A 13,472-nucleotide genomic window follows, 5' to 3' on the forward strand; every position below is an offset into this window, starting at 1 on the left:
AAAACATTTATTCTCTCAATTTAAAGGGCCTTCAGAAAGTATTCACACCCCTTGACTTTTTCAACATTCTATTACAAAGTAGAAACTCTGTGGAAGAAAGTAGAAAATAAAACACTGAAATAAATTGATTAGATAACTTTTCAACCCGAGTCAATACAAGCTCCTTTGGCAGCAATTACAGCTGTGAGTCTTTCTTTCTGGGTAAGTCTCTAAGAGCTGTCACACCTGGATTGTACAATATTTGTCCATTATTCTTTACAAAAATTCAAGCTCTGATAAATGCAATGTTCAACAACCAACTTAAGACAGAGATTTAAGTCTTGCAATAGATTTTCAAGTATATATAAGTCTAACTGTAACTAGGCCACTCAGGAAGATTCAATGTCTTTATGGTAAGGAATTCCAGTGTACAGTCGTGACCAAAAGTTGAATGACACAAATATTAATTTCCACAAAGTTCGCTGCTTCAGTGTCTTTAAATATTTTTGTCAGATGTTACTATGGAATACTAAAGTAAAATTACAAGCATTTCATATGTGTCAATGGCTTTTATTGATAATTACGTGAAGTTGATGCAAAGAGTCAATATTTGCAGTGTTGATCCTTCTTTTTCAAGACCTCTGCAATCCGCCCTGGCATGCTGTTAATTAACTTCTGGGCCACATCCTGACTGATGGCAGCCCATTCTTGCATAATCAATGCTTGGAGTTTGTCAGAATTTGTGGGTTTTTGTTTGTCTACCCACCTCTTGAGGATTGACCACAAGTTCTCAATGGGATTAAGGTCTGGGGAGTTTCCTGGCCATGGACCCAAAATATCAATGTTTTGTTCCCCGAGCCACTTAGTTATCACTTTTCCTTATGGCAAGGTGCTCCATCATGCTGGAAGAGGCATTGTTCGTCACCAAACTGTTCCTGGATGGTTGGGAGAAGTTGCTCTCGGAGGATGTGTTGGTACCATTTTTATTCATGGCTGCGTTATTAGGCAAAATTGTGAGTGAGTCCATTCTCTTGGCTGAGAAGCAACCCCACACATGGTCTCAGGATGATTTACTGTTGGCATGAAACAGGACTGATGGTAGCGCTCACCGTGTCTTCTCCGGACAAGCTTTATTCTGGATGCCCCAAACAATCGGAAAGGGGATTCAGAGAAAATTACTTTACCCCAATCCTAAACAGTCCAATCCCTGTACCTTTTGCAGAATATCAGTCTGTCCATGATGCTTTTCCTGGAGAGAAGTGGTTTCTTTGCTGCCCTTCTTGACACTAGGCCATCTTCCAAAAGTCTTCGCCTCACTGTGCGTGCAGATGCACTCACCTGTCTGTTGCCATTCCTGAGCAAGCTCTGTACTGGTGGTGCCCTGATCCCGCAGCTGAATCAACTTTAGGAGACTGTCCTGGCGGTTGCTTGACTTTCTTGGGTGCCCTTAAACTGTCTTCACAGCTCTCAAAGTTCTTGATGATCCGATAAATGGTTGATTTAGGTGCAATCTTACTGGCAGCAATATCCTTGCCTGTGAAGCCCTTTTTGTGCAAAGCAATGATGACGGCACGTGTTTCCTTCCAGGTAACCATGGTTGACAGAGGAAGAACAATGATTCCAAGCACCACCCTCCTTTTGAAGCTTCCAGTCTGTTATTCGAACACAATCATCATGACAGAGTGATATCCAGCCTTGTCCTCATCAACACTCACACATCATGTGTTAACGAGAGAATCACTGACATGATGTCAGCTAGTCCTTTTGTGGCAGGGCTGAAATGCAGTGGAAATGTTTTTTTGTGGATTCAGTTCATTTGCATGGCAATTAATTTGCAATTAATTGCAATTCATCTGATCACTCTTCAAAGCATTCTGGATTATATGCAAATTGGCATCATACAAACTGAGGCAGCAGACTGTGAAAATGTATATTTGTGTCATTCAAACTTTTAGCCACGACGGTATATTTGTGTTTTAGGTAATTGTCCTGATGAAAGATGCATTTGTTTCCCAGTGTCTGTTGGAAAGCCAACTGAACTAAGTTTCTCTTCTAGGATTTTGCCTGTGCCACAAACATAATTTGTATTCCGTACAAAAAGTTGATTTCTTTGCCACATTTTTTTGTAGTATTACTTTAGTGCCTGGAAAATGGATGCATGTTTTGGAATATTTGTATTCTAACTTCTTTTCACTCTGTAATTTATGTTAGTATTGTGGAGTAACTACTATGTTGTTGATCCTTCCTCATGTAAGCTGCCTTCAGAAAGTATACACACACCTAAACTTTAGCCACCTTTTGTTGTGTTACAGACAGAATTTAAAATGGATTCAACTGAGATTGTGTTTCACTGGCCTACACACATACACTACCCCATAATGTCAAACAGATACAAATACAGAAAACAGATTTTTTTAAATAACACCTTACGAAACAGCAGGGACTGAAGACACACACACAGTAATATTATTATACGGTGGTATTGTACATTTTGTATTGTAAATATGCACTGGTGTAATAATCTTCTATGATGTACTGTTTTATCTTTGGTTTTGTGTGATGTATGTGAATTAATGTTTTGGAACCCAGGAAGAGTAGCTGCTGCCTTGGGGTTCCTAATAAAAATAAAATGATTAGAATGTTTTACAACTGAAATAAAAAGCTTCAAATGGTGTTGATTCAATCACTTTGTTACGGAAAGCCTAAATAAATTCAGGAGCATACATTTAATTACAGTACTAGTCAAAAATGTTGAATGAGGTGTGTCCAGGGATTCTCTATTTTTACTATTTTTGTCCTGATAACAAACACCACTAACCTATTTTACCACCTACGCAAGAATAATTTGGAACCTAACGGAGAGAGTCTACGAATGAGACCCAAAAAAGTACAGTCGAGTGCTCAAAACAAAGCCAAATCAAACTTTGCTTTTGCCCGCGGCACACCATATGGCAACAAATCACGAAGATGGAAGGTGATAACAGCTGCCGTAAAAACTGTAAAAGACATAACCCCAATTTACACCGTTGAGAAACGGGGGTTTCGTGAGTTGATGCTAACACTCAACCCAAGGTACCAAATGCAAATTGATATGTTACACATATTAATGCCAAAATAACATGCAAAACAGGCAAGCCCCCCAAAATAAATATATTTTAGGCCTATATTTATTTTGTTTGGAACTATAGTTGAAGTGTTTTTTTTTATTTACCTTTTTAGAATTTATACATTCATATTTTGTTACATGATTAATTGAACACTAAATAAAATAAATCAAATATGAGTAAGTACTTTATTTGTTAAGTAGAATTCAAAATGTAATAAGAAATAGGCCTTTACATGTGGTCATTTTATATAAACTATTTATACATTTAATTTACAGAAAATGTGCCATATCGTGACATGTATCATTATCGGGATAGGAAATGACCTATATCGTGATATGAGATTTTGGCCATATCGCCCAGCCCTATGACAAACTAATGATGGACTGTCGTTTCTTTGTTTATTTGAGCTGTTCTTGACATAATATGGACTTGGACTTTTACCAAATAGGGCTATCTTCTGTATACCAATCCTACCTTGTCACAGCACAACTGATTGGCTCAAACGCATTAAGGAAATAAATTCTATAAATTAACTTTAAAACAACAGATTCCAGGGGACTACCTCATTAAACTGGTTGAGAGAATGCAAAGAGTATCCAAAGCTGTCATCAAAGCAAAGGGTGGCTACTTTGAAGAATCTAAAATAGACTTTGATTTGTTTAACTATTTTTTGGGTTATTACATGATTTCATAGTTTTGATGTCTTCACTATTATTCTACAATGTAGAAAATGGTAAAAAATAAAGTAAAACCCTTGAATGAGTAGGTGTGTCCAAACTTGACTGGTGCTGTAAGTACATATGTTGCATGTACTCACTCCATCTGCAATAAGTGTTTACATGATATTTGAATGACTACCTAATCTCTGTGTGCCACACATACAATGACCTGTAGGGTCCCTCAGTTGAGCAGTGTATTTTAAACCACACAAACCAGGGAGGTTTTGCAAGATGGGCATAAACCTTGTTAGCCACTAACTCTAATTGCTAGTTAACTGGTCGGCTAGCTAGCTAATAAATGTACTGACCAAATGTAATTACGGTAGCTATACAGCTTGATATACACCAGTGATGGTGTAGACCAATATCAGCATGTTCGTGCAACAGTATCTTCTAAATCAAAGAGTAACACGCAAAGCATGAATATGTAAACTACATGAAGTAGCTAAGAGAAAACAGATGAACCTAAAGATTATTGGGTCCCTTAGGAAAAACAACGCTTTGTGTTCCTACCCTGTCACAATAACTCCTCTCTGGCATTTTCTTCATTGTCACGTTAAGGGATTGTAGTAAGTAAGCATTTCACCTGTTGTATTCGGCGCATGTCACAAATACAACTTTATTTGGTGAATCGGTGTTTGAATTTCACTGCTCGATTGAGGGACCTTACAGATAATTGTATGTGTGGGGTACAGAGATGAGGTAGTCATTCAAAACTCATGTTAACCCCTTTATTATTATTATTATTATTATTATTATTATTATTATTATAATACAGAGTTGAGTCCATGCAACTTATGCGACTTGTTTAGCTAATGTTTAGTATTGCATTTATTTAGGCTTGCCATAAGGGGTTGAATACTTACAAGACATTTCAGCTTTTTTTTTTTTTTTTTTTTACTTAACATTTTTTATAATTCCACTGACATTATGGGGTTATTGAGTAGACATTGTCGCAACCCCTATTACCAGCCTGTTCAACCGCTCATATCGTCTGAGATCCCCAAGGATTGGAAAGCTGCCGTGGTCATCCCCCTCTTCAAAGGGGGAGACACCCTGGACCCAAACTGTTACAGACCTACATCCATCCTGCTTAGCCTATCTAAGGTCTTCGAAAGCCAAGTCAACAAACAGATCACTGACCATCTCAAATCCCACCGTACCTTCTCCGCTGTGCAACCTGGTTTCCGAGCCGGTCACGGGTGCACCTCAGTCACGCTCAAGGTACTAAACGATATCATAACCGCCATCGATAAAAGACAGTGCTGTGCAGCTTTCTTCATCGACCTGGCCAAGGCTTTCGACTCTGTCAATCACCATATTCTTATAGGCAGACTCAGTAGCCTCGGTTTTTCTAATGACTGCCTTGCCTGGTTCACCAACTACTTTGCAGACAGAGTTCAGTGTGTCAAATCAGAGGGCATGTTGTCCGGTCCTCTGGCAGTCTCTATGGGGGTGCCACAGGGTTCAATTCTCGGGCCGACTCTTTTCGCTGTATATATCAATGATGTTGCTCTTGCTGTGGGCGATTCCCTGATCCACCTCTACGCAGATGACACCATTCTGTATACTTCTGGCCCTTCCTTGGACACTGTGCTATCTAACCTCCAAACGAGCTTGAATGCCATACAACACTCCTTCCGTGGCCTCCAACTGCTGTTAAACGCTAGTAAAACCAAATGCATTGTTTTCAACCGTTCACTGCCTGCACCCGTACACTCTACTAGCATCACCACCCTGGATGGTTCCGACCTAGAATATGTGGACATCTATAAGTAGTGTCTGGCTAGACTGTAAACTCTCCAGACTCATATCAAACATCTCCAATCCAAAATCAAATCTAGAGTCGGCTTTCTATTCCGCAACTAAGCCTCCTTCACTCACGCCGCCAGACTTACCCTAGTAAAACTGACTATCCTACCGATCCTCGACTTCGGCGATGTCATCTACAAAATAGCTTCCAATACTCTACTCAGCAAACTGGATGCAGTTTATCACAGTGCCATCCGTTTTGTTACTAAAACACCTTATACCACCCACCACTGCGACCTGTATGCTCTAGTCGGCTGGCCCTCGCTACATATTCGTCACCAGACCCACTGGCTCCAGGTCATCTACAAGTCCATGCTAGGTAAAGCTCCGCCTTATCTCAGTTCACTGGTCACGATGGCAACACCCACCCGTAGCACGCGCTCCAGCAGGTGTATCTCACTGATCATCCCTAAAGCAAACACCTCATTTGGCCGCCTTTCCTTCCAGTTCTCTGCTGCCTGTGACTGGAACAAATTGCAAAAATCGCTGAAGTTGGAGACTTCTCCCTCATCAACTTCAAACATCTGCTATCTGAGCAGCTAACCGATCGCTGCAGCTGTACATAGTCTATCGGTAAATAGCCCACCCAATTTACCTACCTCATCCCCATACTGTTTATATTTATTTACTTTTCTGCTCTTTTGCACACCAGTATCTTTACCTGTACATGACCATCTGATTATTTCACTCCAGTGTTAATCTGCAAAATTGTAATTATCCGCCTACCTCATGCCTTTTGCACACAATGTATATAGACTTTTTCTTTCTACTGTGTTATTGACTTGTTGTTTACTCCATGTGTAACTCTGTGTTGTTGTCTGTTCACACTGCTATGCATTTAATAATAATAATAATAATAATAATAATAATAAATGCCATTTAGCAGACGCTTTTATCCATAGCGACTTACAGTCATGTGTGCATACATTCTACGTATGGGTGATCCCGGGAATCGAACCCACTACCCTGGCGTTACAAGCGCCATGCTCTACCAACTGAGCTACAGAGGACCACAGTTATCTTGGCCAGGTCACAGTTGTAAGGCACACATTGGTGCAACGACAGTGCTTTTTTCACGAATGCACGTGTTTAATCATCACCCGTTTGACAAAGTAGGCTGTGATTTGATGATAAATTACTATAACTATAAGATTAATCGGTCAAACTCTAGTTTGGAGTGTCGGCCAGTGACAAAACATCTCAATTAAATACATTTTTCATTCAGGCTGCAAAAACAAAATGTGGAAAAAGGGGTGTAAATACTTTTAATGCACTATATGCATAGGGTGTTGAACATATAACATATGCAAATAGCATATCAGCACATACGTGACATAGTACACACATTTCAGTGACTATTTTTGGCTAAAAAGTATACAAAAAAAAGTACCAGAGTTAATTTGATAGCGGGAGACAACAACTAAGCAAGATTGTGTCCATGCATGCATATAACATAGGTAGTGTAGTTATGCAAATTAGTTTACCTTGCAATTAGATGCTTTGATAAAGGTGCGGCATTCGAATAACATTTAAAATATTATATATTTTCTTCTCAGCTTGAGATTCTCAAAATAGTCGTAGTTGCCATTCTTAGACCAAAAATAACTGAAGCAACAAATTTGCAATGAATGGATTATATTATTCTGAGAAAATTGAGTGACTCAAGGTCAGGTCCCTCTTGTACCAAGAAAATGTATCTTACCTTTGTTCCCGTTTTGACTTTTGACTTCAACTTTTGCCGCCGTTTCAGCTTCTTCTTGTTTAAAGCTTTCTTTCCCCTGAAACACATTGTAAAAAAGACATTAGCAAATCCAGTAACAGCTGGGCCTATAGCCTATCACAACTATGTTAAGATAAGATTGTAACACATTAATCCCCCCAAAAAATGTTTTTGAAATCAAAAAAAAAAAATTGGGGACAGAAAGAATACAAATAGTACAATGCCATACCTTTATTTTGAAGTCTAACCCCCCCACCCCTCTTTTTACGGTGCTACTACTCTGTTTATCATATATGCATAGTCACTTTAACTATATATTCATGTTCATACTACCTCAATTGGGCCGACCAACCAGTGCTCCCGCACATTGGCTAACCGAGCTATCTGCATTGTGTCCCACCCATCACCCGCCAACCCCTCTTTTACGCTACTGCTACTCTCTGTTCATCATATATGCATTGTCACTTTAACCATATCTACATACTACCTCAAATCAGCCTGACAAGCTGGTGTCTGTATGTAGCCTCGCTACTTTTATAGCCTCGCTACTGTACATAGCCTATTTCTTTACCTACCCATTATTCACCTCATACCTTTTTGCACTATTGGTTAGAGCCTGTAAGTAAGCATTTCACTGTAAGTTCTACTACACCTGTTGTATTTGGCACATTTGACAAATAAACTTTGATTAACCGCAAAATGCACTGTTGTGAAGCCACGCCCCTTTTTCTGAAGAATTGCATTGTGGGCCATAAAAGTACAGAAATAGTGTCCTCTGCATGTATATTTCATATTTTGGTAAATAGTACGACATCCGGAAACTTTTGGCATATTAACTATATCCATGCTGTGACCAATAAGCATACTATATACTCAATTCACGTCACAAATAGTACGGTTAGTACGAGTATTCGAACACAGCTTATGACTGGCTTCGAGGTCCAGATTTGAATTTGAGAGCCCTATGGGTACGGCACAAGGAAGTGACACACACACGAAAGCTTGTCCACAACATAACTGACTTGGCATTTGGATGGCGTAAGTGTATGTATTCACTTGCTCCAGTGAGCAGGGGACCATCCACACCACAGAGATCCTATTTAAGCAATACAGCACCTCAGGGGTTTGTGGTATATGGCCAATAAACCACGGCTAAGGGCTGTTCTTATGCACGACGCATCATGGAGTGCCTGGACACAGCCCTATTGCTATTATAAACTGGTTACCAACATAATTAGACTAGCAGAGATAAAAGTTGTATCATACCCGTGGTGTACGGTCTGATATAGTACGGCTGTCAGACAATCAGCATTCAGGGCTGGAACTACAGTTTCTAATCATATTTATATCCTATTAATAATAGTTCTATATAATTATTTGATCCACGCACCCTTCCTATCCAAAATGATAAGTGATATGCTCTAATGTCTTAATACAATAATAAGTTAATGGTTTGAGCAAATAAGTCCAGCTAGCATAACCGGTATGAAATGGCTAGCTAGTTAGCAGGTTGTGCGCTAATAGTGTTTCAAAATCAGTGACGTCACTCGCTGGGACCTTGAAGTAGTTTCCCTTGCTCTGCTTTTGTGGAGTCCATGGGTAACGATACCTCAAGGGTGACTGTTGTCGATTTGTGCAGAGGGTCACTGGATCGAGACAAAGTAGGAGCGAGGAGAGGGATGGAAGAAACACTTACACTAGCACTAACTAGCTAGATGAGTGACATGATTATTGCTGGATTTGAATTCAGATACAGTCAAAAGTTTGGACATCTACTCATTCAAGTGTTTATTTTTACTATGTTCTATATTGTAGAATAGTGAAGACATCAAAACAATGACATAACACATATGGGATCATGAAGTAACCAAAAAAAACATAAATCAAAATATGTGTTATATATTCTTCAAAGTAGCCCCCCTTTGCCTTGATGACAACTTTGGAGACTCTTGGCTTCATGAGGAATGCTTTTCCAACAGTCTTGAAGGAGTTCTCACTTTTGCTGAGCACTTGTTGGCTGCTCCTCCATCACTGTGGTCAGACTCATCCCAAACCATAGCAATTTGGTTGAGGTCGGGGGATTGTGGAAGCCAGATACACTGATGCAGCACTCCCATCACTCTCCTTCTTGGTCAAATAGCCCTTATACAGCCTGGAGGTATGTTGGGTCATTGTCTTGTTGAAAATGAGATGATAGTGGGAATAAGCGCAAACCAGGTGGGATGGCGTATCGCTGCAGAATTCTGTGGTAGCAATGCTGGTTAAGTGTGTCTTGAATTCTAAATAAATCACAGACCGTGTCACCAGCAAACCAACCCCACACATCCTCCTGTTTCAAAAACACGGCAACTGGAAACAAAAATCTAAAATTTGGACTCCGACTAAAAGGAGATTGTGTATATCTCTATACACACAGTTGAAGTCTGAAGTTTACATACACCTTTGCCAAATAAAATTAAACTCAGTTTCACAATTCCTGACATTTAATTCAAGTAAAAATTCCCTGTTTTAGGTCAGTTAGGATCACCACTTTATTTTAAGAATGTGAAATGTCAGAATAATAGTAGCAAGAATGATTTATTTCAGCTTTTATTTATTTTATCACATTCCCAGTGGGTCAGAAGTTTACATACTAATTGGAGTGTATTTGGTAGCATTGCCTTTAAATGATTTAACTTGGGTCAATTGTTTCAGGTAGCTTTCCACAAGCTTCCCACAATAAGATGGGTGAATTTTGGCCCATTCCTCCTGACAGAGCTGGCCTCCTTGCTCACACACACTTTTTCAGTTCTGCCCACAGATTTTCTATAGGATTGAGGTCAGGGCTTTGTGATGGCAACTCCAATACCTTAACTTTGTTGTCCTTAAGCCATTTTGCCACAACTTTGGAAGTATGCTTAGGGTCATTGTCCATTTGGAAGACCCATTTGCGACCAAGCTTTAACTTCCTGACTGATGTCTTCAGATGTTGCCCCAACACATCCACAATTTTCCCTCCTCATGCATCCAACTATTCTGTGAAGTGCACCAGTCTCTCCTGCAGCAAAGCACCCTCACAACATGATGCTGCCACCCCCGTGCTTCACGGTTGGGATGGTGTTCTTTGGCTTGCAAGCCTCCCCCTTTTTCCTCCAAACGATGGTCATTACGACCAAACAGTTATATTTTTATTTTCATCAGACCTGAGGACATTTCTCCAAAAAGTACCATCTTTGTCCCCATGTGCAGTTGCAAACCGTAGTCTGGCTTTTTTATGGCGGTTTTGGGGCAGTGGCTTCTTCCTTGCTGAGCGGCCTTTCAGGTTATGTTGATATAGGACTCGTTTTACTTTGGATATAGATACTTTTGTACCGGTTTCCGCCAGCATCTTCACAAGGTCCTTTGCTCTGTTGTTCTGGGATTTATTTGCACTTTCCGCACCAAAGTACATTCACCTCTAGGAGACTGATCGCGTCTCCTTCCAAAGCAGTATGACGGCTTCGTGGTCCCATGGTGTTTATAATTGTGTACTATTGTTTGTACAGATGAATGTGGTACCTTCAGGCGTTTGGAAGTTGCTCCTAAGGATGAGCCAGACTTGTGGAAGTTGACTATTTTTTTCTGAAGTCTTGGCTGATTTATTTTGATTTTCCCATGTTGTCAAGCAAAGAGGCACTGAGTATAAAGGTAGGCCTTGAAATACATCCACGGGTACACCTCCAATTGACTGAATTGATGTCAATTAGCCTGTCAGAAGCTTCTGAAGCCATGATTTTCTGGAATTTTCCAAGCTGTTTAAAGGCACAGTCAACTTAGTGTATGTAAACTTCTGACCCACTGGAATTGTGATACAGTGAATTATAAGCGAAATAATCTGTCTGTAAACAATTGTTGGAAAATGTACTTGTGTCATGCACAAAGTAGATGTCGTAACAGACTTGCCAAAACTATCATTTGTAAAGAAGAAATTTGTGGAGTTGTTGAAAAATGAGTTTTAATGACTCCAACCTAAGTGTATGTAAACTTCTGACTTCAACTGTATATATATATATAGCTATGGTTATCTGGGAATATATCCCAGATACACACACTGTTCGATACAAACATATCTAGCTAAACTGGCTCGTCAAAAATTCAGCAGCTACTGACTTCTTATTTGTTTATCTTTCCGAATTTGCAGACTAGCTACCTACATATACATACATATATACCTACATATATTCACCCAAAAGCAACCCCATACGAAGAGTAACTCTCTCCGCGTAAAGCACCAACACAACGAAGCTAGCGAGGAAATGTAGCTAACTAACGCACTAGCTACAGGTTAGCTACCGACTCATTAGCTGACGTTAGCTAGCCAAGTTACCGATATAACTAGGTAGCACTATTGACGGGTTTCTGCAAACTAACCTACCCATAACGTTACACCACAGTAAAAGTATTATCACGACAAGGACACTAACAGCGATCATGTGCCTAACTAGCTGTGTGAGCATGCAGTCCAACACTGGTGATGTGTAAACCATGCAGGTTGTTGGGATAATTAACGTAGCAACGAAGGCTGCAAACTAGCTCAGACAAGCCAGCAATTTATAAATTTCACAATTCCAACCAACCTTCCTTGGTTTATCCCTTGCTCCTTGTCATTGATAGCCGTGGAATAAATCCTCCTGTATCTTTCCGCTAAAGCTCGCCCAGAGAGTAGAAGTTGGTATCGACTTCGGCAATCCGACTGGGTTCCCGGTGTTTGACAAGAACCCATTCCCGAACCAAAAGAGGAGAAATCGTCCCCAACTCCAGAAATGACGCTGATGCCCAGCCGCATCGATGGTAATGTGGATGGCACAGTCCCTCCACCACCGACTGCTGCGGCAGCACACATCATCGTTTTGGAGAACAATGCATATATTGCATCAAAAAAATATAACAGCTACCTAGATAGCTTGCCGTTATATCACAACTGTCATTCGAAAATCCTACACCTCGTCATTTGTCCATCCCGAAATGCAGCTACATCCAGTGTATCTCCTAAAACCGTACAAACGGAGTCAACGCAGGGCAACTGCGAAATAGGCTTCCAATTCCAGACCGTGGAATCGGCACTTGTTTCCCTGAATTCCGAATCTCAAGCCATTTTGTCTTTGGAATTAATAAAGCAATACTCTTTTTTTAAAGTGTGTCTTCACTGTGTAGTATTTTTCGTAATCCGAATAGGTAGCACTTTAAAATGTGTTGTCATTTTAGCGTCTTCATCATCATCATCATCATCTTCTTCTTCTGTGGGTTTTATGGTGGACTAGACACAAAAAGGTGTATTGCCGCCTCCAACTGGACGATTTGAAACCAAAATAAATCCATGCATATTAGTGAAATTAACTTAATCTTCCCTAATAAAAATTGTGCATTCTTTTAGTTCTCCATATCTCCCTTCTCAGGCTCTAGGACCTGAGATGGTGGCTTGTGCCAATATTGCATGTAACTCCTTTGCTGAGAAATGTTTCAGCCCCACGAACCGCTCCGCCGCAATTACTATGATTTATATCTTCCTGGACCTTCTCTCCACGACAGTGCCATGAATTACTATAGCTATAAATTCTACAAAGTCCACCTTCCGAACCTTTAAAATGTCAGGATCCTGCTGGTGAAAGGCAACCCCTGCAGTGTAGGCCTATCCAATACCATGGACTCTTCTTGTGCACCATTCAAACCCTCAACCCATTTCACAGCTGCTGCATATGAAATGTTCTGTACAACCCTGACTTTTGCCACCACATTCTCGTTCACCCCTGTGGGGCATTCGGAAGATGTAGCTTCATGGTTCGCAACATGTCACATATTCATCACTTTCATAACACATAATAAGATGCTTCATCATCCTTCCCTGCTGCTCATTACTAGTTTATTTATGTATTTGTATTGAACATGTCTGGGATCTTTAATTATAGCTCATGAAACACTTTACATGTTGCTTTTACATTTTTTGTTCAGTATATCTCAATCTCAAAAATAATTAAATATATGGAAAATTGTAGGTATAAAATCAAGACTTCTCTCAAACCTGTATGGCAGATTGAGGGCAAGAGGATGGTCAGTATGTCAAGGCCGATAATAACCTTTTAACAAAAAAAAACATTTTATTATTATTATTCATAATAC

General features: G+C 40.0%; 1 protein-coding gene across 3 annotated transcripts in view; it reads right to left on the bottom strand.

Annotated features, from left to right (window-relative positions):
- LOC124041573 (E3 ubiquitin-protein ligase MYCBP2-like) overlaps positions 1 to 12,588 on the bottom strand; it is a 233,183-nt gene extending 220,595 nt beyond the window's left edge. For all 3 annotated transcript variants that reach the window (XM_046359324.1, XM_046359315.1, XM_046359308.1), the window contains exons 1-2: positions 11,933 to 12,588; positions 7,320 to 7,395 (exon numbers count right to left, since the gene is read on the bottom strand). In XM_046359324.1, the coding sequence (XP_046215280.1) occupies positions 7,320 to 7,395; positions 11,933 to 12,201 (345 nt within the window). In that variant the 5' untranslated portion in view covers positions 12,202 to 12,588. The remainder of the gene's footprint in view (positions 1 to 7,319; positions 7,396 to 11,932) is intronic.
- Positions 12,589 to 13,472: the final 884 nt, after the last annotated feature.

This window comes from Oncorhynchus gorbuscha, linkage group LG01 (assembly GCF_021184085.1).
Source record: "Oncorhynchus gorbuscha isolate QuinsamMale2020 ecotype Even-year linkage group LG01, OgorEven_v1.0, whole genome shotgun sequence".
NCBI lineage: Eukaryota > Metazoa > Chordata > Actinopteri > Salmoniformes > Salmonidae > Oncorhynchus > Oncorhynchus gorbuscha.